This window comes from Ciconia boyciana, chromosome 2 (assembly GCF_034638445.1).
Source record: "Ciconia boyciana chromosome 2, ASM3463844v1, whole genome shotgun sequence".
In the NCBI taxonomy this organism is placed as follows: Eukaryota; Metazoa; Chordata; class Aves; order Ciconiiformes; family Ciconiidae; genus Ciconia; species Ciconia boyciana.
This window is the reverse complement of record NC_132935.1, coordinates 4,275,097-4,301,369: the sequence shown is the minus strand read 5'-3', so window position 1 is coordinate 4,301,369 and position 26,273 is coordinate 4,275,097. Positions and strand designations below refer to the sequence as shown.

The following is a 26,273-nucleotide window of genomic DNA, read 5'->3' as shown; positions in this document are numbered from 1 at the left end:
CCAGGAAGAAAAATCAAACAAGAGTAGTATAGCATCATAGTCTGTTTCTGCTTTTCATCTTGGCTGTTCTTCAGCAGAGAGAGAGAGAGCATAACAGCAGAGTTTGCTAGAAAGCATGTTCCTTTTCACAGCTTTTTGGTATGCTCATCTGCAGTTTAGGGGATTTAGTGATCCAAATGAAGGTGGAACATATCCTTAACCTCTACCCAAGCCCAAGCAATGTGTATGAAAACATACACTCACGTGTATTTTTTTATTATAGCTGAAATAGCGAGAGGAGACTTTACTGCTTGACTTCATCTTCTCTTCCCTGAGAAGGTTCAGACCTTTTCAGAAACAAATTAGTAGTTACTAGTGACAGGTAGGTTGCAATACTTTCTTTCCCACTCCATTGGCATCTAAAATCTTTGTAGTGGATAGCTCTGGAAACATCCCTCTTACCCTTTACTCCTTAGCACATGCCCAAGGCCCAAAAGCTTTCCTAGAAAATAGAGATTTCCTGCTTTCTAAGTCATCCTAGGAGTGTCACATTACGATGTCAAACAGAAAAAGAAAACCACAGTAAAGAATTTGTTGCTAGCAAAATGTCTGTATTAAAATACAAAGAAAACTTTCCTGTTGGGAACAGTAATTAATAGACTCTCTTTTGTATTGGTACTAACAGCACTGCAAGTTCCATTTTCCAAACAGACCACAATGTTCTTGAGGAATAAATTCCACCACTGTCATTCTGAACCTCAGCCTAAAAACTAAAGAGGTCAAAGACAATAGTACCATGCATCCTAGCAATATTCCAGCATCATTACACTGGCTTACTTCAGCGTGTCCCATCAGGTGTGGGTTATATCTGGACACTGCTTGGTGATGGCAAGCTCACAGAGCTTCCTATTGTGTTTGAGAAGGCGATGATTGCATTGGAGCCCTTGGAGTTCTTGTTCATACCCAGGATGTCCACACTGGTTTGCTCTGGCTCGGTTTTCCTGAAGATGTTTTTCATGGTTGACTGAAAGTTATTGGTGACAAAGCAGTAGACAATGGGGTCCATGCAGCTGTTGAGGCTACTCAGAGTCACTGTCACATGGTAGACGAGGAGGCTGACGTCATGGGGCATGTCTGGGTTGATGGAGATTGCTACCTGTCGCACGTGAAAAGGAGTAAAGCAGATCATGAAGATGATGAGGACGGTGATAAGGAGTTGCACAGCCCTCATTCTCCTCTCCCGACTCTGGTGCATGAGGCTGGGCTTGGACAGAGCACACATAATCCTGGTGGTGAAGAAGATGATTATGATGAGGGGGAAGAAGTACTCGCAGACCATTAGGACCAGAATCTTGGAGAGGCAGCATGCAGCAAATTGTATTGCCATGGTCAGGATTGAGAAAGTCACCACAGTAGCAAAGATCCAAATGAAGACACAGATCCCCTTGGCCCAGGTGGGGTTCCTCCATTTACGTGAGGCCTCCACCTGTACAATTGCCAGATAGCGGTCAACGCAGATGCACGTCAAGAAGAGGATGCTGCAGTACATGTTGACAAAGTAGCCAAAGATATGAACCAAGGAACAATTCAGGCAGTCCCCTGCACTATAGAACATGATGATCCGGACAGGCAAGGAAAAGCCCACCAAGAGATCAGTAACAATCAAGTTGATGGTGTAAATAACAGAGGTGGTTTTTGTCTTGGTACGGAAGCAGAAGACGTACAGTGCCAAGCTGTTCAGCACAACACCCACCAGGAAAATGATGGCATTGACTACCATCAGGGCAATCCACAGGTTGTAGAATTCTGTGTAGAGTTCTTTGTCAGGGTGGATGAAGTTGGAGAACAAGTAGATGCTAGAGTTGGGTTGCTGTGTGGAGTTGATAGAGTCAAGGGCTGGCAGTTGGGTGGAGGAGGTCGGCATGGTCACTGACTTCCCAGTGATCTGGAAGAGAAGAAACAGAAGTATATTGACGGGTATGTCAGCATTCCTTAGGGCTCAAAATATTGTCACCTAAGAACATTTTAACCAACTTATTTGTACATCTTCAGTAGTTATACATATTGCATATACATATACAGATGAGCATCTCATCTGTCAATATGGGATTACCAATAATCGCTAGAAAAATAGCTGGGTTTACAATTACTGTCTTCCAGTGGTTCCAGATGCATGTTTTGGAGAAGACACACAATCCCCACTTCAAATTTCTCTTCCTCTGCCCTGTGCAAAAGTGGTTTTAAGGCCTGAGCAAGAACAGAGAAGTGAACTATGCCAAGGGGAGCAAAGGAGAAGGGAAAGTCAGGGACCTACACATGGTCATGTTTGAGCCAGCCACGTGGCAAATGGCCCAGAGAAATAGATGGGGTTACTGAGTCCAAGCAGGGTGCATTGATGCTCATGGAGAGCACAGGCCATTTTCCGCTGTGACATGGAGGGTCAGGCCAATATGCGGCTCCTACCAAGTCTTGTTTCCTGAACATGGCTCTTATTCTTTCAAGTCCTTCCTCCACTGGAGCAGCTTCGTCCGAACTGGAGGCTCTTCCTGCCCTGCCGTGGGAGAAGGATAGTGCTGGCAGCCAGAAGACATTTGCCTGACATATAGCACAGCCATAGCCCCAGCATCTGACTCCTAACATATCACATCCCTTCCCTTGGCCAGGTGATCCCATTAGAGAATTACATCCAGCAGCATTTTCAAGAACTGTAAGATTTTCCTAAAATCAAAGGATGGCTGAATTTTCCAGGAAAGCACAAGCAGGTTGTGTGGCATCTTCTAGAGATCTGTACTCATAGCAACAGCAGCCGGGAGATTTCAAACCAAGGGCGTCAGCCGCTACTCCTGCCAGGGTTTGACAGTTTAATTTGCAAATCATTCCTGACTTACACACTATTTTAAACTGATTTGTATATTAAAAAGTTAAAAAAAAGCCCAATATATACAGAAACTTGGCTGGTTGCAATAAAAATAAATGGCTGAAAAATGTCTGGAATATCTCAAAGCAGCTGAGCAGGACTTTGAGGTTAAAAAAATCAGCTTGAATCAGCAGAGAATGATGCTGAAAGACTTGAGTTATGAGGGTTTGAAATCCCTGCTACCAAAGAGCCAAGTGCGGAAGGGCTAGGAGACAAGGAGCTGCAAACACATCTTCCAGTGCTCACAGGAACTGCGGTGTGCCTGGGCTGCATGTCTCAATGAGGAAGGCTTGAATTGCTAAGGGGGTCTGGATATCCAGCTCCCCCAAGAATGCCCCATCCTCTGGCAGCTGGCTTTCTGCTTGCACTAATCCTTTTTGCTGCTTATGGGGATTGGGAGGATGGACCGAAGGTGTCACATTGCCTGTGAGATACTCCAAGCTGCTGGTGGCCCTGTAGAAACCAGAGGAAGAAGCTACCTAGGTCAGAAGCCTTCCAGTGAAAAGTGGATCCTCAGGAGAGTTCCTGCTGGCCAAAAGCAAATATTTTGCAGGGACAGTCCTAACTGGGTCCAGAGAGCATCACAGCAGCTCTGAGCCTGCCTGACAAGTGCCAAAGCCCAGCCACTAAAAGCTTTTCCTGCCCAGCCACTAAAAGCTTGCTTGTTGGGTTAATGAACTACAAATCCCTGCTAGCCATAACTCTCAAGCTGTTGAACTCCTCCACACCTCCTGACAAAAGCAGAAGGCTTCCCGCTCTCTGGGATAAAGAGCTGGGGAACTGAGATTTAGGAGAAGAGATTCCCAAGTGTCTGTGCATTTGCTGGACACAGCACTCCTGATGTGTCTCACCAGTGCTGAGATCACCTCCCTCAGCCTGCTGGCAATGCTCCTCCTAAGGCAATGCAGGAAGCTGTTGGCCTTCTTTCTCACAAGGGTGCATTGCTGGCTCATGTGCAACTTGGCATCCGCCAGGACCCCCAAGTCCTCTGCAAAGCCACTTTCCAGCTGTTTGGCCTCAGGCTGTACTAGTGCATCCCTGCCATCCTGGTAAAGCCTCTGCTGAACCCTCTCCTGTCTTTCAGCATTCCCCTGAACAGAGTGCTCCCAAACTGGACACCTCACCAGTGATGAATTGATGGAGGTAATAATTCCCCTCCATCTGCTGACCATGAACCTCCTAATGTGGCACAGTATGTACTTTGCCTTGTCTGCAATGAGTGCTTGCTGCTTGCTGGTTCTTTTTCAGCCTAAGATCCACCATACCACCAATGTCCTTTTCAGTAGAGCAGTTCCCAGCCTGTACTGGTGAATAAGGTCATAGGATATGGCCAGGCAGGCTTCTGTGGAGGACTGAGTGACCAAAGTGTGGGTGCTTTCCTGCCTCTTCTCACTTTGGAGAGGGCTGGGAATGAAGTATGTTTGGCAAATGGTCAACATTCAAGATCAATAGTCCTCATGGGATGCTACAGTCTAGTTGTGGTTACTCTGTATGGTTCATTCAAGCCAGGTGAGCATAAAGCAGAACATTTGTTGGGCCAAAGCAGAGATTAGGACTGAGAATTTAGAAGACTTGCTGTGAAGTTCCCTCTGGAAATTCTTGGAGAGGTGACTTTGTCATCACGATGGAGCTTAGGTCTGTTGGCCTGGAGTGTGGTGATTGCTCTAGTTTCTTCTTGCCTCTCATCTAGTCTATGGAAGTGGTGTGAAAGAAAAAGATGGGTTTTAATATCCTTGAAATTGGAAGGATATTTATAATCAAATGGCAATTTGTTCTGTTTAGGTAGCCACTCAAGCCCAAGTGGTTGGATTGTCCATTGGAATGGCTGGTGCTCAACCATAAAGCCCTCCTGAGAATAAACCCAGTGCCAGATTATGCTGCAGGACTGAAATCCTGAAGCCTGGGGTCAGACCACCTGTAATGTCCTAAAGAACTGCTGGGCAAAGAGGAGGAATCCTAACTTCTGTCCACTTTTGCACTTAGGCTGTCTCCAGCAGCAACTGGACATTAGAACATCTTGTGTTTCAGGAATGACCAGATTACCTCACCCTGCCCTTAACTCTGGTGGCAGCCAAAGTAGCACACATGTTCACATTATTTTGTCTGGGTCTGATTGAGCCTGCAGACTCCTGGGGCAAGGTCTTGTCTCTTTACATTTTGTGCCAAGCATGCTGTCAGTGAATAACAGGAAAAACTGGACCCAAGACTGGCTGAAGGTAGTGGAGTTGTGAAGTCTGGCACCTGAGAAAGATGCATGGGGAGGATGCAGAACGCTGGCCCATTTTCTGATGATTTTCTACTGTTCTCACCATCTGATCTTCTCTGTTTGTTTGTTTCAGTCTTTAATTACAAAAACAAACTGAAATGAGCAGATGCCTGGATCTGCTCCCAGATTTCTCTTTGCAGATGCTGTCAAGAGGAGCACTGCGGAACCCACTGCACCAGTGCAAACCAAGAAATAAAGACTCTGTTGCTCCTCGAGTGCAGTGTGAGCTTGTATATCTGTGTTCATACAGATAGTTGAGCAAGGGGAGAAGACAAAATCACCCATCCCATCCCTTAGCATGCAATAGAGTGTATTTAGTTGCGAATGCATTTGTCTTCTGATTGTAATTCTAAGACACTGGCCGTTTGCTCTGATTTGACATCTTCTTAGTAGCTTGCCTCCTCTGGGAGATTTTTCTTCTGTCTCAGATCCTTTATCACAAACACCTGATATTCATCTTACGTTTTTCCTTTCCTGCCTCAGCGAAATCAGTAACTCAAAATGCATTCAGATGTTGCTCATCCTCACAATGCTATTGGGGTATGTAGGGCACTTTACAGACCAACAGAAAAGGATTCCCTATGAGTACTGTCCATACACAGAAATTAAAATCATCAGCATATACAGTGCGATGGCTTACATAGTCACCTCTTCCACTGAGCCCCATGGGCAGTGAAATAAACTCCAGATATAGTAAACAGCTAAAAAACAAGTAGCATTTTGTTTACCAAATTGAACATGCAATGGAGGAGCTGAATTAGTTTCTGTCTCTTCCCACTCCATCGCTGCCCTGTCTGGACTCAAAATCCAAGCATCTACATGAAACAAATTTAAGTAATTCTGAAGATTTCCTCACTGACAGGCTGTGGAAAAGCTGCCTCTTGGGCTGCAGTGGGAAAAGTCTTCCTCTTGTTACTGATGGATGTTTGGGTAAATGGCCTTTTCCTTTCTTTGTGGGACTGCCCTCCTCTCATGGCTCACAAGCAGAAGGGATGGAGAGCTGGACTGGCAAAGCAATAGCATTCCTCTGAGTGCTTTTAATGAGATGGAGCTGGACCAAACCCCTGGTTAACAGCTACTAAGTGTTTTTCCGTTGTGGGTCTCCAAGCACTTGACAAAGGTACATTGCCCCATTTTGCAGCAGGCTGAACAAGGCATAGAATGGCAGCGTGACCTCGTGTCTGAGGAAAAGCAAACTTTTCCAAAGATTTCCAGTTCTGCCCCCCGCCCCCCCAGTCAAAAAATTACACCATCCAGGTCTCTCTCTTTGCCATCAGAAATACTCATGCAGGTGTTAAAGTGAGTCGGTTCAGCTACCCATCACCATGGAGTGGTGGCATATAGCAGTCAGTGGGGGGCATGGCTAAATACATGAGAAGCTTTGCAGCCTTTGCAAACCTTTATTTTGCTATATTTCGCACTATTTATTGCTTGCAGCTATGGCATGAGCTCATGCAGAGCTACAAGAACCACTGTCACCTTTGCTTACAGAGTAAATAGCCCCTGTGCTAACCCCTTTCCTAAAATCTTCAAAGAATTTGGAGCTCAGCCTTCTTCATGCCTAATTCAGCTCTCAATCCCCCAGATTTCCATGCAATCCCTGTTTCTTGGAGCTGGCAGTCTGCAAAGCCCAAGATGGGTAAACACGCATCCTTCTGAGTGCTGTCTGACTGCGCCAGTTGGCCTATGCTGTTATATTATACCTCTCAGGCTGGATTTTGTCTGTCTGCCTGTGAGACTGTGGGTAGCATTTCCTTAAAAGTACAGCAGGCATCTGGGTAGAAATGGGATAAGGGGAGGGACAGAGACTGGAGGTTGACCTGGTTTCCCTTGTTCTGATAAAGGTCCCTACTCAGCACTGGGAGAGGGGGACTTGCTCTGAAATACTTTCTCATTGTTGCGTGACACAACTGATTCCATCGTTCTTGGGCCAAATAGGAAACAGATGGTTGCTGTGCTGAAACCAGGTCCTGCAGCCTCTTCCCTCGCTCGCTTGCTGCTTGGCATCACACTTGTTCATTTAGCATGGGCAGTGCAGTGCTACGACTGCCCCAGGAGGATATTCTTGATCATTCTGTGTTTCTTTCCACCCAACTTTTAGCTCAGCGTCAGCCTTAAGCCTCACCCTTAAGCCTCACTTGCTGAAGTCAATGGGGATTGCTTCCTTGACCTGGGGGAATTTTGGATCTGGCTCAGCAATTCAAGTAATGAGTTACAAAAGAAAAGGCAGGTCAGGCAACTGAGCTTTGTCCTAACCGCTCTCCAAAAGGTTTATTTATTGGTGTGTGCAGATAGGACCTCTGCATGCAGACCCAGAAACAGAGAATAAGAGAGCCATGCACTGGGATCAGAAAGATGAAAAGGACATTAACAAGTGAGAGTGAGTGTTATTTAGTATAAACAGCTTCAGCTTTCCTCATCTTCCTGTCCTGAATCAGAACAACTGATATGGAAACCTGGCTCCTCTATCATCCCCTCTGTCTCCCTTACCCTGTCCTGCCTGCTAGTGTTACTCTGCTGCCTGGGATGGCAGCAGCATGTGTTTAGTTTTGCAGCCTTTCCGTGTTTAAAGTTCCTTGGGTGATTTATCATATTTATAAATGAAGGGTTAAACTCACTCTCTTTCAGTTTAAATTGTATGAGTCTCCTTCTGGCAAGCTCTCACTCAACTCTGGCTCAAACTGGCCAAATATGGTGTTTTTGTGCATGTCGAGGGCCTTGCCCTATATGTGGTAGAGCTTGTTCTGTGTGCCTCATGCTCAGCCTGGGGAGGTTGGGTTTGCTGACAGTGGGAACTGAGGAAGAAAGGGAGTGAAAGGGAATGAATCCAGCTGCTGAAAGGAAAAAGCTGGTGCCCATCTAGCCCTCAGGCTGTGAGAAGGGAGCTAATGTCTGGAGGAGAAAGATCCCACCCTGAAGCAGAAATGGGGGTATTCCCAGGGTGGGGAAGATCCCATATCTGCAGGCATCAGATCTCTGCTCTCACTTGATTCCTAGGCATTGATGTCTCCTAGAAGCCTCCAGGTCTGAGGGTGGCTGGACAGAGTGTGTGAAACACTCAACTGCTGGGGAATTGCAGTTGGAAATGGTCAAACCCAGTCCGGAGTTGGATTATTCCTTCCCCTCCAATGCTGTGGAAATAAAAGGTGCTTTGGAGACACAAAACACATAGTTCTGTGAGTGTCAGATTAAATGATACCTGCTTTCTTATGGTTTCATGTCTTGCAGTGGCTCACAGGGCTGGATAAATGCTTTGCCCTGGTTAAGATGCTTATTATAACTTTTTCCCATGTGGACACTTGGCTGCCTTAATGAGCACTCACGTTCCAGCTCTTCCCTTGGCTCTGACACTTGTTTGACTTTCTCCTCTCTTTGCTGCCTAATTTCCTGAAAATTGAGGTGATCTTTCCCTTCTGCCAAACTTTGGTTGAATTTAGCCAACAGATTGAAAAACATTAGGAGGACGGAGGAAATAAGAGCTGACAAACACATAAATAGGCACTGAGCACAATCCTTGTTTTCTTTAATATGACCCTGCAAGGAGTTTGCTAGCACTCTCTACCACACATCCTTTAATTTAGGTCTTATTCCCTGCAAATTCACAATTGCTTTGGCATTGAAACACTGCAAACAGGGCTGGATGGCTTCTTTGCAAAGGGAGAGCATTGCCTGCCTCTCATTCTTTGCGTAAAGTGAAATAATTTCAGATTTACACCAAATCTTATCTTCCTCATGAAGAACCAGCCTTGGGATAGACAATAGCTGATTGCCTGGTGTACGCACTGGTCAGACACAGCATGTTTGCCCTTGTGCGATGAAGAGCGTGATGGCCAGCAACTCTTACCTTGTCCAATGGTTTGAATGGTCATGTGCTGAATTACGGCCTTTGCTTGGAAGGGGAAAGGCGTGAACTCACTTTGCACAACAGCAAGAGTGATTAACACCCCCCTACTGACTTTTTGGATGTCCAGTCCCAGGCACGGCCAGGGGCTGTCTCCTTCAAGCCATTTAAGCAATCATGGCCTAAGGATGTATGGAGGCTAATGCAATGTTGGTTGTTGGGCTCTTGTTGCTGATGGGCTGTTGATCCATTTGCCTCCTGCCTGATGTGCCCACCTACGTGGTTGTTAATCTCCAGGACCCTGCTGTGGATGGGCGATGGGTATTGCTGTGAGTTGTGATCTGAGCTCCATGCACCATGCTGTGTTCAATACTGTGTGTGCACATGGGTGGACTCCATGCTCCCCAGCAAGCCTAAGGCCAAAATCAGATCCTATGTGAGTAAGGGACCCAGCTGCCTGGTTCAGTTTGGAATAAGCAATAGCCTGTGGGTGCCCAAGCAATTATTTAGTCCAACAGGTCACCCTAGGCCATGAAAGATCACTGCTAGTTAGAAGAGGGAGAGCACAACTCTCCGAACTACATTCCTCTTCTTCACGGAGCAAAGTGACGCGGATGGGAGGGAGGCTACTCGGCTTGGCCCAGATGCTCACTCTCTGCATCTAGGCTTGAACCTGCTGCTTAAAACCAGGTGACGGATCACCAGTCCTGGACACCCCAGAGACAATCTATTAAAACTTGGAAAGATCTGTATGGTCCTCCCCCAGCCCTGTCCTGAGCATGCATGGAAAATATGGAAGCTCCCAAAGATACACAGAGCAGGAAATTCATGCGCTGGCAGATTTCTTATGAGCTTATACCTCCTCTATGCCCATTTGCAGCAGTAATGCCTCAGCCTTTAAAAGGAGGAGTCCAGATGTACATGTACAAGCAAACAAAGAAGTGGGATTGTACATACATTGCCTCTCCAGACCCGCAAAAGTGCACTCAGCAGTGGTGGGCACTCAGAGGTCCTTCAGCACGTCTCTGATGAGGCTTGCTAGTACTGGTCACCTTAGAAGCGCTAATAAAGGCTTTACACCTCCACTTGCTTGTTTATACCACACTCAATAGAAAAGTGTCTCCTGAAACATTTAGACGTCTACAATACCTTATTGATACCGTTGCATTTTTCATGTCCCTCTTCTCTGCATTACCAGATCTTGGCCTTGGAGTGCCAGAAATATTGTCTTGGTGAATACTCTATAAATCATGCTGTTAGCATTTAAAAGACCAATATCTCATAGCCTATCAGGATTAGCACCAAGTGTCATCTGTCACAAGAGAGCATGGAGTGGCACCTCTGCAGTAGATGCGTATTTCTAGCTCTAATACTGTAAGAGAAAGCAGAGCATGACTTCCTGTGTGTATCCCTCTCTGTCCTTTGTGGACCAGTATAATATGAGGGGAAAGCACATATTTGGGGGGAAATTTTTTTCCAAGAGGGTTTAAATTTTTTTTAGAAAGCTAAAACAGGAAAGAAACATGGATTTGGAGTTTTATAGATCCAGCCAGGAGGGATGGATTTGTGCCTGTCTTCTTGGGAGGTTGTAACACTACAAGAGAAATGTGTTTGATTTTATTGGGATTACAGTAATCCATCTAGCATTTCAAGGGTGCTTGGGACAAAGTGCTAGAAATGCCAGTTTGGAATAATAGCTGTTGTGGCTGTGTACAAGGAGAACCCTGCAGTGAAAATTTTCATATGGGCACATACAGGAACTTCACAGGCAAGTGCAAAAACATCATGGGAGATTAAACTGAGCAACTTCTGGCCTACACGTTGCTGCTTTCTTTTGAAAAGGAGATTTTTAATTGCAAATTTAGCAATCTTGGAGCACTTTTCCTTCGTTCTGCCTTCAGCTGCCTGCTTTCTCTGTCCCTTGGCAAGAAGCCTGAGAAGGACAGTGGGGGAAGAGCAGCAACAGAGGTTTGCTGTTGAGGAATACCAGGGGTCCTGCATGGCCCAGGGATGCAGGACAGAAGAGGCAATGCTCACACCCCAGGGAGCACAGGGAATGGAGTGACACAAATGCAGGTAGGGACAAAGGGGCAATACAGTGGGGAGAGGGGTCAGACCAGCCCACCATAGATGCAGCTCTGCAGCCCAGCGGAGCTGTGCTGCTTTCTTGGCTGTGGGGAGAAACTGAGGCACAGAACTATGCCTGGGCTTGGCCCAGGGAATGCAGAGAGATGAGAGATCTGGTCAGGGAGCAGACATTTTTTGAGGCATCCCAGGATGGATAACCAGATCTTAACCCTTTGGGAGACTGGTATCTGTGGTTTCCTTTGCTAGGCACATATGACACTGTGCTGTGCAGACAGACCCCACAGTACCTTCAAGGTTTTGCAAATTTTGGATTAACCAGGTTAACCTGGAAAAAACTTTGAGCTGTTGGTGAGTGTATTGCTATGAAAGCAGGGAGCATTTCTGAAAGGACCTGGTTAAGGACCTTGGAAAGGATCTGTTTCTCCTTAGACTGACCCAGCAAGTGGATTCAGAGAAAGAAAACAGCATCTTTCCTAGAGCTGAGCTCACACCCTGCTACGTGGCCAAACAGAGGTAAAACATCCCCAGTTGCAACTGACCCTGTTCCAGGCAGTGCACCATCTCCTCTCCTGGCTTACAAAACCTCCCTGACTGCATTTCCCCAAAACTTAATTATGCCTGGGAATACACAGATACAAACAAGGCATCACCCCACTTCTCACAAGAGCTGGCATAGCACTTTTCAATGGGGGGAAAGCCAGTACCTTCACACACTTTTCATCAGCCCCCATCTCCTTGGGAAACAACCAAATATCACGGCACTGCCCCAAAACCCAAAAGCAGAGAAGCTCACAGCGGAGGAAGCCCCTCACAGCCCCTCACAGTCACCGGTGCAGCCTGGCTCTCCAGGTCCCGCACCTCCTGATGAACTTCCACACCTGCCGCATGGGCAGAGCCAGGGGCTTCCCGAGCTGCTCTTCCACGTGTTCGGCGCAGGACCCTCTCCACTGCCATCCCTGCCAGGGCTCCCTGCTGCAATAGCCACGCTTTCCACTCTGGACTTGGGGTCCAGTCTCCAGCAATTCCCTCCTGGCCCCCTGCTGTCAACTCTCCGATCCCATGCCCCCCCTTTCTCTCTGACCAATATCCCAAAGCATTCACTGCAACGGTCCCTGCAGTGTATTCCTCCACGATGGACTGACTTACCTCTGGCCCGATCTCCCTTCTATGTTAGAGGAGCTGCCGGTAAGAAAATTTCCTCGTGGACCTGAATGCTATCACCCCAGGGAAGAGACATCTGTTCCTACAAGCAGAACAACTGGAGTGACTACAGAATATTAAGAAATGCCTAATCTCTCTCTCGTGCTCTCTCTCTCCCCCTCTCTTCTAAATATAGCCTTGCAACTAATGGGAAAAAATACACACTACCAAAAAAAAAAAAAATTTCCACTTGTCTTTAGTGTTCAGAATTTCTCCCCAAACATCTGGCTCCTTGCCCTAAATCTCTCTGAAATTTATGAAGTGCTGGAAACGCTAAAGAGGGCTCCAGTCTTCCTCACAGTGCTAATGCCTGAACATCTCTAGTAAACTAAAACTGATGTTGCTGCACCGCTCTTGTCCCCTCCCTGGGTCAATTTTCCTATGTCTCTGTGGGAACAAAATCTCCTTGCTGAAAACTTGCCAGCTGAAGGCCACTGCAATGCTACTGAGCCACCACCGTGTGACACAAGAGGAAAATACCTCTCTCTTCATCTTCCTGATATGAACTGGGATTAGACACAAGCATGCCTGGCAGTTGCAGGAAGGTGCTGAACCAAATGCCACAAAGCCTGTGACATGCTTTGAACCAAGCCAGCTGTCCAGACCCTGAGAAGAAACCTGGCACAGGAAGACAAAGGGTGACCCTGCACACTTTGGTGACTGCAGTGATTTGGGAGAGGGGTTAACAAGATCTCTCCAAGGACTGGGCTGAAGTGACTGAGTGTAGACAAGTCGAGGGTGGAAATGGAGAGTCTGAGGTTCCACTGAGGAGCCCCCCAACATGTTCCTCCATCCTCATACAGCCCTTCCCTACTGCTAGTAGAGTCATTGTGGGTATCAGGTCCCTCTCAGAGCGGGGATTTAAGTATCCCTTCACATTGGGCTGCATGAGAAGAGACTGAGATTGGGCAAAGCATAATGAACTATCCAATTGTTGAGATGGGTTCAAAGTCCATGGCCAGATGAGCTTTCAAGATGTCTCCGCTGGCCAATGCCATAAGGACTCAAATCTCCCAAGTCCCCCAAAGTCCAGCCTCGTGATGGGATACTTCCTGCTCTAAATCGGGTACCAAAAAAGCCATCTTTTGTGGGGCTTGCACAGATGTTCTCTCCAGGAGGGTTTACAGTAGCTTTAGAGGTCCCTTCTGTGAAAAAGGCAGAAAAAAATAAAGTGAGAAGTTGCATCAAATTTAATTGTTTATAAGGACAGGGAGGATGGATGCTGGATTTTAATGTCAGCCCTGGACTGCTCTTTTCCCTCACCCTTTAGATAAAGACAACACTGGTGCCAATGCAATAAACATGCAGGATATGGCTCGTCACAACATGACAGGATCAACTGAGAGGCATTGAATTCCAGGTCAAGAGGCCAAATCCATAAATAGAGGAGAGGTAAACTCCACACATGCATGTCTCACTGGAGCACAAACAGTAGCTATGGTTATTAGAGAAGGTTGACCTCATTTTCTGGAATTAGTTTTTCACCATTCTATCTTTCCCAGGAAGACCGAGCTGATCTTTTTTGTCTAGTTATTTTATTGATTTTCTGTTTTGAGTTTCCTCATATTGAGGGGTGGATTCTTCCCCCAATTTCAGGAACTTTGACTTTATGTGGCCCCTGATCCAGGCATCCAGCCTTTCACAACTGACCTCCAGCTCAGGCACGTGCCTGGGCTCTCATCTTCTTTTCACTTCCTTATGACTTGGAAAGCAAGTGTGATTGGAGGGCATCCATGAGTCCTGTCTGGGTAATAATCTTGCCTTCACTTTCTTCCATCTTGGGAGTTGAACAGGGGGAAGAACAAAAGCGAAGAAACCAACCTATAGTCCAACATTGGGCAGGGTGAATGAACTTGGACACTATCATTCTTATTGCCTATGGTGGCAAATGCTTAAGTTTCCCCCAGCCTGTCAACAAAACTTTTGTACTTAGGGAATAGCTTGCTGGAGTTACAAATGCAAGACTGAAAGAAAGAGAAGTCTTTTCTCCAGGATGAGATATTGGTACCTGTGCTCTGTTCACCAGCTCTGGGACTGGCCAGCCCTTCCTATGCAAGGACTGTTTTGGTTTTGTGCTTCTGCATGACGCATGTGAGCTTTGTTCCCATCCCTGTGCACAGGATAATGAGTGCCCTGCACTCCCCCACTATCACAGCCTCTCTCTCCTTGCTGGATTTAGAGCTAGACTCGGAGTGGCAACAGCTGCAAAGTTTCAAGTTGTGCCTGAGATAGTGCAGAGCATGCCATATTGGGAAGCAGATGCTGCTGTTAAGGAGGAGAAGGCACATCCGGGCTCAGGGCCACGGTTTGTCCCAGACACGGTTCCCACACTCGACTTCAGGAGGAGTTGCAACCATAGCTGATGAATGAAGAGCTTCTATCATCTCTTGATTTTCAGTCATTTATCACCCTCACAGAGAGAGGGGGAAAGGAAGAAAAAAAAGTGAAGCTTTAGTAAGTGGAAAATTTTCAAGCTTGTTCGCTGAATATGCAACAGTATTAAATGTTGCAGTGAATGTCTTGAGATTGTAGGTGGAAGAAGGTATTGACTCTGCAGAAATTAGCATGTAGGAGAAGGAACAATAGTTATGGCAGGGAAGGGTGCTACTGGCCCATAATAATTCCTAGCAATCCCTTAACTGCACCATGTAATATAGATGTGGGTCAGGGCTCCATTTAAAAGTCTTCTGTGGCAAAGAGCAGCAAAGCAGGAGGCCAGATGGCTCTGAAGGAGGTTGTCAGAAGTCTGATATCATACACCAACCTGGGGACATGTCTTCTCAGTTCTTGTTAGAAGAAGGGTATATTTTTCCAGCCCTATTCAAAAATCATAGAATCATAGAATCATAGAATAGTTTGGGTTGGAAGGGACCCTTCAAGGTCATCTAGTCCAACCCCCCTGCAATGAACAGGGACATCTTCAACTAGATGAGGTTACTCAGAGCCCCATCCAACCTGACCTTGAATGTTTCCAGGGATGGGGCATCTACCACCTTCCTGGACAACCTGTTCCAGTGTTTCACCACCCTCATTGTAAAACATTTCTTCCTTATCTCTAGTCTGAATCTCCCCTCTTTTAGTTTAAAACCATTACCCCTTGTCCTGTAACTACAGGCCCTACTAAAAAGTCTGTCCCCATCTTTCTTATAAGTCCCCTTGAAGTACTGAAAGGCTGCAATAAGGTCTTGCTGGAGCCTTCTCTTCTCCAGGCTGAACAACCCCAACTCTCTCAGTCTTTCCTCATAGGAGAGGTGTTCCATCCCTCTGATCATTTTTGTGGCCCTAAAAAGGGGAGCTGTGTGTCCTTTCATCCCCTGCTGCAGGAGAATAGATTGAGATTGGGTACAGCGTAACAAACTATTGCACTGCTGAGATGGGCTTAAGGCACATGGCTGGATCAGCTTTCAAGATGTCTCTGTTGACCAACTCTGTAAGGACCCAAACCAGAACCTGGTGTCTAAACATGCCTGGGTTTTGGTTTTTTTTTTTTGGAAGTTGGATTTAGCCCCTGTTATACAGAACAGATTCTCAGAAATGAATTCTCTTCTTCAGTGGCAGAGGAGAGCTTCTACCCAAGAAGGTCTTGGACCCAAACCCGATGGAATCAGAGCTCAGAAAGTTGAGGAGCCTTCAACCATGGTCATGACTGCATGGAAGACACTGAAGTGTGGGATCCTCACTACATGGAGGACACCAAAGGGTGCTACCTTCACTGAGCTGTCTGGGAAATCTTTTTTATCAGCTGCTTCAGAGAAAATGAACTCACATGCCCGCAGGCCACGTCCATTGAATATTCTCCCATTTTCCCTCTAACAAATGTGTTCCTGAGACATTTTTCCACTGTCTTGTTCCTGCACCAGGAGGCAGGAGAACCAAAAGGGGAAATGGGAGCAAGTAATGCCCATAGTCACAACAACCACACACAAATGTGAGCCTGTCCTCAGAAGACTGCTTGCAGGGAAGGTTGCCCAGCTGATGTAGCTGCAGGCTTGATGGAGAGACAACAGTAGATGGGCTCTGTTCCCTGTCAGGTGAGTAAACCATGGCAGATAAAGTTAATGGCATGGAGGAGAGTCTACATCTATTTCACCCTCCCCAAATACTCTTCCTTCTAGTAAATCTGCCTCAGAAGATCCCCAGGCCTTAATACGTGCTGGAAAACATTAATATATGTCCCTATGATATGCACTGCCCATGAGCCCTGAATAATTGATTCTCTGCAGTTTCCAGGACTATTGTGGAATGCTGTGAATCAGATTCAGAATTGACCCAGAGAACCGGGTAGGTTCCCACAGATGTAGCAAGGGTGGAGAAGTTGCTGCACTGGACCACCCTCCAGAAGTCACCTTTTACAGAGGGTAACTGCCAGGAAAGCACCGCATGGCATTTGGTTTAGGGGAAAATCTGCAGACACTGAGACTCTCCCCAAATGTGTAGGAATTTCCCTCCTTGCAAAGGGGCTTGTGCTTCAATCTCATCACTCTTCCTTATCATTAATGAGTGGGACGTACGTTGCCTTCCCCTGGAAGGAGAGCCTTGGACAGCAGTGTGGGAACGTTGTCAAAGGACAAGGAACAAAACACTGGCTTCTGTCCCAGCCCTTCCGGAGACCATAACAGAGCAGAGCAGGGATCTGGCAGGTGCTGCCTGATGGATGAAATCACCTGCCCTAAGTTTTACAGCCCCCTGCCAACAGTGAGGAGAGGGGAGAGAAGCCGATATTTGTTGGGAACAACTTGTAGCTATTCTGATTTGGTGGAGCTGAGAAGGGCCAGGGAAAACCCCTGACTCCTTGTCCTACATCCAGCTTGGGTCCTGCTTGTGCTGTGGGTGGCAATCTCCTTGCCAGTGAGGCACAAGGGTGGGAGGCCTTGTGGACAGGCATGGGAAGGAGCTCAAGGGCTGGACTTGAACCTGCAGAACTCCATTTACTCAAGCTGAGTCAAAATTGGTCCCTGCAGGAATGCTGGAATTCAGGTGGGTGCAGCAACCCTGTGGCAGAGAGAGGCTTGGGTGGCCACAACAGGGTCTGCAGAGAAAAGGGAGTTCACAGGGGGTCAGGGCTGAGGGTTGCTCCTTGTCCCTCACTCAGTCCTGCTCCATCACCAGTGCAGGAAGGAGCTTCAGCTGCTGAGCTATTGAGAGGTCATTCTCTGCTGTTCTCATGGTGATCCAGGCATGCCATGCTGGGACATCTGGGAAATCAGAGACTCCTTTGGGATCTGAACCCTGAAACATTCATGATGGGTATGCCTAAGGTGGTAGCTGGAGGGGCTGTAGGGAAAGATCAGAGCCCTCTGCACTGAGCCCTAGACAGAATCTGCATCCCTCTCCTGCAGTGCTGGACCAGAAACACCAAAGAGGCAAAGAAACATGAGCTGCTTCTGCCTGGAGAAGGAGGGCTTGGACCACTGCCCCTGGTCATGTTCAACACCCCCAGGGCTGATTGCCTGACTCTCAGCATGGGCAACAGAGGCTGTGGTGAGCCATAAAAGATGGTCCAGCTGCCTCTGTAATGGCATCTCAGCAGGGCCCAGAGGCAGCTGCACCTACCTGACATAAGAAGCTCAGCAGAGAGCAGTTGGCGTCCCCTGCCAACTGCTTGAGATCACAGGCACTTCACAGTGCTTGCTGGGCTGTCACTCACTGTCCTCAGAGGACTGCAAAGGGCAGAGGCCACCATTAGCGTGTGGCCTTGCCTCTGAACAGGCTCCCTATCTGTGTGTTTATACAAGGAGGGAGATCAGACAGTCACCATATGGGGGCCTCTGCTGATGGGATCCAGCCGCGATTTGTCTGTTTGATGAGGAGCAGGGAAAGACAAGTGGTTCCCAGATGACAGTCATGGCTCCTGTTGGGTGAGTCAGGCATGGGGGAGAAAGTGTGTAGGAGCCAGTTTCCTGCCTGCCTGCCTGCCTGCCACATATTTGGGAATTGACTTTTCTGACCATTGCCTCCCCCTCCATTTTTTTCCCCAGGCCATGGCATTTTGCTGATGGACCTGCTGAGCTGAAAGAGAAATGAAGATGTCTGCAGGACATGAAGAGCAAGCTGCTCCTCTGGGCGACCCTGAGGTTTCTCTCGGGTGACTGGTTTGGAGTACATCCATTGGTCCTGCCTTTCTCCAGTTTTTGCATGAGAAGGAATGTGAAGTTGGAAGTGCCCTGTCCTGGTATAAAATGTACCCTGTGAGGGTGAATCAGGATCCCTCTCTCCATCCCAGTCTGCCCAGTTCACCACAGCTCTCACAACTGAGGTTGCTGACAAGGTTCCTCAGTCAAGGCACCAACAAAATGAGCCATGGAGACCCTTTGGCCACCCAACAAGGCATGTTGTGTCTCAGCTGCCCCTTGTGATCCAATCCGCATTGGGATCCCTTGCAGGGTCCCACTCTGACCTTTCTGGCCCCCCAACCCAGCTCTGGCCAGCAGCCACCTCTTGTACTTTTCTTGATATTTTTTCAAAGTTTCAGGAGCTAATTGCCAAGAACACAACGTCCAGTGTCACAACCTCACTGCAGAGCTCTCCCCATTCCCAGCAAAGTATTTCCTGCCGGATTTGTTTGTCACTGGGCACATAGGGACACTGGTGCTTGGAGAGGAAAGCTACGCAGGCAGCCAGGGCTTTGGTGCCACTTGGGCACATGTGCCCCGGGGAGGTCAGAGCCGGGAGGAGCGGCTCTTGCCCAGCTCTGGCTTGAGGGCTGCAAAGCAGGAATTGGGAGGACGCTTGGTGTGGCTGCACTGGTGTGTAGCTCGAGGGTGGTTGAGAGAGCTCCCAGGCAGCTCTCAGCACTCTGCTCTTGCATTTGGGGAGGTGGGAAGCAAAGCGTGGCAGGGCTGAGCTGGAAAACCTTGAATGCAAAGTGCACTGTGCCCTGTGTGGCTGCAGAAGACAGAAGGGGCATTCACAAACACATGGCAAGGAAGTGGTGGGAACCTTAGGGGACCAGTCTGGTACCTCCACCTGCCCTGATTTAGCAGCAAACACAAAGCTGGCAAGGGGCAGCGGGGTGCTCCCACGGCCGTCTGTTTAATGGCTGGTGTCCTTTGCTGTATGACCAGCCTAGCCCGGGAGGAAGGACACCTGCAACTCAGAAAATCTGGTCTTTGGACCCACGTTCCTCAAATGGCTTTAGAGAAAGACATCCTCTCCCTGCACTCTCTCCACAAACATGCTAATCCTCCTCTCCTGTCTCCTTTGTTTGTCTGGTTTGTAGAGATTTTGAATGGCTCAGGGCAGGGCTGTCTTTTGTTAGACATGCACAGAGCTCAGCGATGCTCTGACCTGGAACAGGGCAGCATAAATCTGACGGATTATCGTAGGAAATGCCACAGTGATGAAAAACCTTATAGGAACAGGAAGAAAAGAAAGGGCCCCATTTGGGGAGGAAAAAACCCCACAACCACTCTGCTGCTGCTGCCTGTTTACAAGTGATTCCTAAAATTGCTGCCTCTGGAAGAGGCTGGTAGATTTGCTGATTTTTTTTGCCTGTTATTTTGGAGAGGGTGTTTTCCTTTGTGTTTTCAGCTGCCTGGAATTACAGCTCTGGTCCCTGCTCCCGTGGCGAGTTCTGTGTGAGGGGCCTCATCGGGGAGAAAAAAACACTTTCTAGGGAGGTGCCTCAGTTTCCCTATCATTAAAATGACCCCTCTAAGCACAAAGTGCAGAAGTGCCCTGAGAAGTTTTCAGAAAGGGAAAGAGAGAATCATATGTGTGATTTAAAGGGATTTCTTACTGGAAAGTGCAATGCCAGAATAATCAGTTTTCTCTTGACAAATGGGTGGGCAGCAGAATCCAGCAGGCACTGTTTGTGGTGGTGGTGGGTTTTGCTATAGGATCATGGACCCCTTTGTCTCTCACATAGGGCAGAGGGAACCTGCTGTGGACCTGAGTCAGGTGGAAACACGACGGTTCAGAAATCCTGGGGGATATTTTCTCTGCCTGGGATGAGGTTATGGACAGGGACAGATGGTCACTGCTGGTTATCAAGGAGGCCTTGAACTCATTGAGGCGTGGGCAATGGATGGCGTGATGGAGGCAAGGCCAAGGCCAATACAAACTCCAGTTTGTATTTATGGCCTCAAACCAAATTTTTTATCAGGAGCAAAAGCTCAACCTGCCACTGCTGAATCATTTGTCTCCATAACTTCATCTTGTTACCGATAGCATCAGTCTTTGTCATGTTAGGAGGTGCTGCAAGGTGCTATTTGACATGCCCTTTGCGTCACCTGGAGGGATTTTTTCTACAAAAGCACTATTAGATGTAATAAATAGTGTTAAATGGGCTAATAAAAGGGGCATGTGTCTCTGCCTTGGAAAAGATCCAAACCAAAGCAGTGGGAATGAGCTGAGGTCCAGCAAACATGACCCACTGGAGAGACCAGCAGAACTGGGCTTGTTTAGTCTAGAGAGGAGATGAGTGAAGGCAGACCTGATAACAGGTCCAGAGATGTCTGCAGCAGCTTCCCTGGGAATGGTGCAAGGCGGGTTCATCTTGCAGAGCTTAGTTCATTAGTACAGGTGTGTACTAAATGACCGGCCCAGTTCCCAGTGGTCCCAGTGTAGAGACCTCCTTTGGGTCAGAGGAATCCCATTGCTCGTGTCTCCTAGGGCAAGGATGTGTGATCAGCATTCCTGCCCTCTGTAATACAGAGTGAGAGCAACAGCAGCAGCCAGGGCAGCCGGAGGATCCCCCCATGGTGCTAGAGCCACAGGTTAATCCCATGGCTGTAACACAACCTAAGTGGCACCTTCTTTTGGGCAAATTCTGCTGGCTTCTTTAAAGCAAAAATCCAGCCTGCTGTGATTGCTAAACTGGGCTCTGCTTCTTTGGGTGTCTTTCCATTTTCCAAGAAAAATAAACCGCAGGCTCTGTATTTTTAGATATGCCATCTGATCACAGCTAGTCATATATCAGTCCCAATACTGTGAGTCAAGATGCTGAGCTCCACTGCTGAACTCCCTTGGGCAAGAACTAGTGGCTTGAGCCGTCCTGAGTGTATTAATAAATCAGTGCATTTAAAATAATCATGCACTTTCCTAGGTAAGTTGCTTGTGAGGAATCATACCGTTGGGATTTATTACTGCTAGTGTCTTAGTAGCTCTGATTCTCTGGGTGAACTTAATACTGTCGTGAGTGGGAGATGAACAGCCCTGGTATGAGACAGACCTAATCTAGGCAGGGGCTAGAGACAGCACGACTCCGCTTCCTTTCCCTCTCCTGCCAGTGACTCTGATTTCTGACGTCTGCCCCTTGCTATTTCAGTCCTGGGTATCCTCCGAGGCGGCTGCCGGTCGGAGTGAACTTTATGGTGGCTTCACGCAACAGTGGGATGTGACAACAGTCTCTGTGCTGCTGACCTGAATCTGCGTGGCTGAGACAGGGGTGGGAAACGCCTATGCACTACTCCCAACATTGCCAAACCCCTTTGTGGGTGATGGGAGAAGGGGTACCTTGGGGGCAGCATGTTTCCCTGGGCTGTACCTTGTGCAACCCTGCTCCATACAACCCTGCTCTGTGCAACCCTACCCTATGCAACCCTGCCCTGTGCAACTCTGCTCCACAACTCAGCCCTTGACCCGTTCGGAAAGTATCTGCTCAACCTGCCTTGCACAACAGTGCGCAAATGTGGGGTTATTGGTGTATTATAAATCTCTGTCCCTCACTGGCTTGTTCCAGCCCTCACAAGTTTGTGTCTCTAACACCAGTGCAGCCCGGAGACAATTTTCTGTGCTTTTGATCAAAGCAGCAGGAAGCCTTGAGGCTGGTGTGTGAAAAATGGGCTGCCTTGTTCCTGAAAGTTTATTTGCTACTTCATCACTCTAATGACAATCAATTTATCTGCATAATTGGTAGCTGGAGACAGCATAACACAGCTTGGCAGCCTGGATTTTTCTCGGAGATGTATTGCTTGGCATATTCAACCAAGGCAAAAGGAGCCAGCCTGGCTGCTGGGGGACTGCGACTCTGAGAGTGCCAAGAAGGTGAAACCCGGCATGACAACCCAGCTTTCTCTCTCCATCCTCCAGAAGAGGACCCTCGGGGTGAGGATGAAATTGCACCCGGCTAAATGTCCTGCTAATAAGCCTGCTAATGCGTTGGCCTCCCTGCTGAGATGGGTAACGACAAGTGAGGCTGTGCTGGTTATAGGGGGAAGTGTGCTCTGCCTGTTCAGTTTGCACTGCCCGTCAGCCAGCTCCTGGAGAGCAGGCAGACCAGCAAGACAGTGCTCCTAACACCCCATGGAGCGGAGGGGCTGGTACTGGCTCTGCGCAGTAGAGGTCTGTGCCCACCGCTCTGCCATGTAAGCTGTCCACCAGCAATCTCCCATCCTCTGCACCTGAATGCTAGAAATGCTTTTGTCATGACATACAAGAAGTTGGTCACCCTGCTGAGCCTGCCTCAGTGTCCTCTCCTGTTGTGCCCAGGTACCCACTTTACTACGTCCTTCTGGGTACCCACTTTACTACATCCTTCTGGATTCGTCACTCTGAGAGGACCCTGGTGGGTTACAAACGCCTGCCGTGGTCTCTGTGTGAGTCCACATGCTCAGAGCTCAGTGTCATTTCCTCTTGCTCATGCCTACCTGTGGCGAACGAGCTACTCTAACGTAGGTCTTTGCAGCTGTTTGTAGCGCTGGATAAAACAGAATTTCAGCAAACCTCCACAGCATCCCCAACCTCATCCATGAGGCCAAAGCCTACTTGTGATAGCTTCACTATGGGGCAGCTCCCCAAAGAGACCCAAATCCATCTCTCCAGGTGTCCCATAGAAAGGGCTGATAACCTCAGTGTATGCAAGGATGGGGAGCTGTCTACTGGACCACCACACTAGGAGCCATACACCATGTTTGTTAGCCTCAGGGGCATTTCCCAGAGCCCCATCTTTTTGGCACGTATTTGTAGAGAAGGTGGCTGGAGCCATGAATAGGAGGGGATATTTGACAGTAAATCTTTTTGCACCAATGTGGAAGTCATCCTTTCTGTTGTGTGATAATGGCTCTAGTGGTGCTTTTGAGGCTGTGATAGATGAGATGCACATCTTTATGGATTATGCATAAGAGGTAATAGAGAATTCAGTTCCTCTGTGTCTATACACTAATGGCGTATTGATCCCAGTAAATATCACGCTGAGACGGAACAGCAGCATCCCCGGTTAGTATCATCCTGATGGGTGACATCATTTCTCTGGGTGTCACAGTCAGCTCAGCCTAGTCCAGTCTGACCCACACAGCTTTACTGATCCACTTTACTCTGACCCTGGGCTTCACTTTTCTATTCCCCTGATTCACCCTTCACCTCAGCACAACTACTCCTGTCTCTGGACTTTGTCATGCTTAGCTGGACTCTGCCGTGCCTCTCTAGAACTTACTGGATGGCAAATGTTTCTCTGCTAAGCCATCAATAGGATTTGCTCAGCTATCCTTAGTAAGTCATTTTGAGCGGAAGCAAGATCTACAGCAAAAAGCTACAAATTAAAATGCAATTATGAAAACTGGAGGAGAGGTAAAAGAGAGAGCAAGAAGTGATGGCAGGATCCTTACAATATTTACAGAAAGCCTTGCTAAGAAGCAGCGAATCCTCAGAAGTGGCTGTAGACTTTACCTTAGATGTCACAGGAGGTTTGCTAACATGCACATTTAGGCTGTCTCACCTCACCCTAAACCCAGCAACTAGGCATTTATAGAAACCTGCTATAACAGTCCATGGTGCAAAGGGAAGTCCAAACAATGTGCGCTTTGTGTGTTTGTTAGAACGTTACTCCCATGGGGGATTTTTGTCTCCCACTTTAAAAAAGGCTCAGGAATTTGGATTTCTCTGTTTTTAGATGCCAGGACTCACATCTCCTTAAAGGGTGAGGTTTCCCTGAACATGCTGAGCACCTGTCTGCTAAACATCCCTGTTTATGTGTCTCCAGCCCATTAAAATGCAGACAGGCAAAATCCCACAGCCATTCTGACAAGGTGGAGTGCAGGACTTGGTCTTCCCCCCTGAAAGGGGACATAAGGGCAGGACAGCCCGCATCCCTGCAGGAACCACGTCATTCCCAGGGCACGATGCACGTAGGGGGGAGCAGAGCTGCAGCGGTGTTGTACGTGCGCGTGGTGGGATTTATTGCTCTGTTCAGCAGCCTCCCCCGTTCTGCTTGCTCTGCCTTCAGAAGAACGTGCTGTGAAAGATGTTTCATGTACAATTCCTTCCTTGGCCTTTGCCTCCTTCTTCAAAATGGGGGAAGGAAGACTTGTAGGGTGATTTTGGAGCCTTTACGCTCTGCAGGGAGGGAAGAAATGACTCCCTGTCTGTATTTTATCTCAACGCAGTGGGAAGATGGGGAAGGAGGCTCAAGCAGAGTTAAGCAAAATGCGCTGAAATCGATTGATTAATAAAGTAGCTGCTCAATTGCACTGCTAAGTTACCATGTGTCCGTGTAAGAAAGGAGTGGGGCAGAAGAAAATATGCTTTCCAGCTGTGGGTTGGCAGAGATTTCTGTGTGCAAAGGAGATAGATAGAAAAATTTCTTAGTAAAGAGGTTTCCATCAACAGCAGGATTCTGCCCTCACTTGTGCCAGCAGATGCTATAACATGGAGGTGGTAGGCATTTCTGCCTCTTTTCTATGGCTGCCCGGCTTTCGTCTGCTCAGGGAGGGATTCACAGAGCAAGCTGAGATGCAGCATTGCATCTAATCACAGGCGACAGAGGCATTTGCCCCAGTGGTTTTCAATTGGGACTGTCACGCGCACGTAATAGGGATTAAACTTGTATGCTAACTCTTTTTTATTTCTGAATGGGGGAGTTTTAGCTTTACTGAAGGAGCTGCCATTTCAGGAAAAGGGTTGGCTTTTTGCTGAAGAAGAGAAATTGGCCCTGGCATGTGAGAAATGTTAGAAGAAAAGGCGCCTCATGTTACCAAAACACAGCTGAAATGAGTCCGAAGGGCCGCATTGCCAATTCATCACACTCTGCCACTGAGTATAGTTTGCGTAAACGACAGGAGATGTTCTCTATATGATATACTGTGGCTGGACATGTCTCAGCTGGCAGCAACTTGCTGATGGAGCTAGCGGGGCCATTCATCCCTCTCACCCACTCCAGCCCTGGCCCGGCTGCTTCCCCCATCCACACAGCACCCAAAGTAAGGACATTTCCATACTGTTTCCCTGAGGAAAGTTTTCTGCTTCCTAACCCTATATTATAAAGTTCATTTTGAGCCCTCTCAGACCACTTTTTCATGGCCTGAGATAATGGACCAGCACAAATATACTTTGGCATCCAAATGGACCACTTCAGTATCTAGAAACACCCACATTTCCCTCGATGAGACATTCTCTTCCTTTGCACCAGCCCTAAACTTCCTGACCCTCCTCTACCCTTGCAGCACCTGGCGTAGGAGACCCTCCTCTCCAGTGCTGTTCTCACCTGTGTGGAGCCAAACCGCATCCAAACCCACGTGCTTTGCTCTAGACCCGGCTTGCGAGGACTCCCATCCCTGTCTGCATGCCTCCAAACTCTTAGCCCGGTCAGGACCTGAGCACGCTGCCTTTGCGAGCTGCAGCTGGTGAAGCTCCCTCCCTCTCTCCGCTTCTGCCTGCCCGCCTCTCCCAGCCCGAAGCATGCCGCAGCCGGTACTTACACAGCCTGAATGAGAAAGCTCAGCTGCTGATCCCTGAGCCTGCTCCCAGATTCCTCGACCGAGCGACCGTGCACTCGATCCCCAGCGCTCAGCCCAGCACAGTGATGATACAGGAACCAGACCTCTTTGGTTTACTTTTACATTGACGTCAGTGTCTTTTCTAGCCTCTACAGCTCGTTTTGGTAAAAGGATGTCTTCAGGGTGGAGGGGAGGGGTCGGAAAGGGAGAGGAGTGAGGATGAGCTGAAGATGAGTTTTTGTGATGTGGGCAGACAGCGGTGGGAGATTTTAGGGGCTAACGCTGAAAGAAGGGGTGATTATGGAGCCCACGTTGACCCTGGGTGTAGTT

At 48.0% G+C, this 26,273-nt stretch overlaps 1 protein-coding gene across 5 annotated transcripts; it reads right to left on the bottom strand.

Annotated features, from left to right (window-relative positions):
• Positions 1-381: 381 nt before the first annotated feature.
• Positions 382-26,047, bottom strand: GPR20 (G protein-coupled receptor 20). 5 transcript variants are annotated; one of them, XM_072851142.1, is made up of 4 exons: positions 25,926-26,047; positions 12,238-12,334; positions 2,443-2,530; positions 382-1,924 (listed from the first exon to the last, which is right to left on the bottom strand). In XM_072851142.1, the coding sequence occupies exons 3-4, from the start codon at positions 2,461-2,463 to the stop codon at positions 842-844; spliced, it is 1,104 nt and encodes a 367-aa protein (XP_072707243.1). In that variant the 5' UTR covers positions 2,464-2,530; positions 12,238-12,334; positions 25,926-26,047; the 3' UTR covers positions 382-841. The 5 variants fall into 5 exon arrangements, with proteins under 5 accessions (XP_072707243.1, XP_072707244.1, XP_072707247.1 ...); XM_072851143.1 differs by lacking the exon at positions 12,238-12,334 and having other exon boundaries at positions 25,926-25,965; XM_072851144.1 differs by lacking the exon at positions 2,443-2,530 and having other exon boundaries at positions 385-1,924.
• Between the last annotated feature and the right edge of the window lie 226 nt (positions 26,048-26,273).

What these genes read in the sequence shown, in the direction of transcription:
- GPR20 (XM_072851142.1), bottom strand. Translation starts at nt 2,463, where the DNA reads ATGTTCAGGAAACAAGACTTG. An exon ending in TGTTCAGGAAACAAGACTTG is followed by an intron (nt 1,925 to 2,442) that starts GTAGGAGCCGCA and finishes CTTCTCTTCCAG; the next exon opens with ATCACTGGGAAGTCAGTGAC.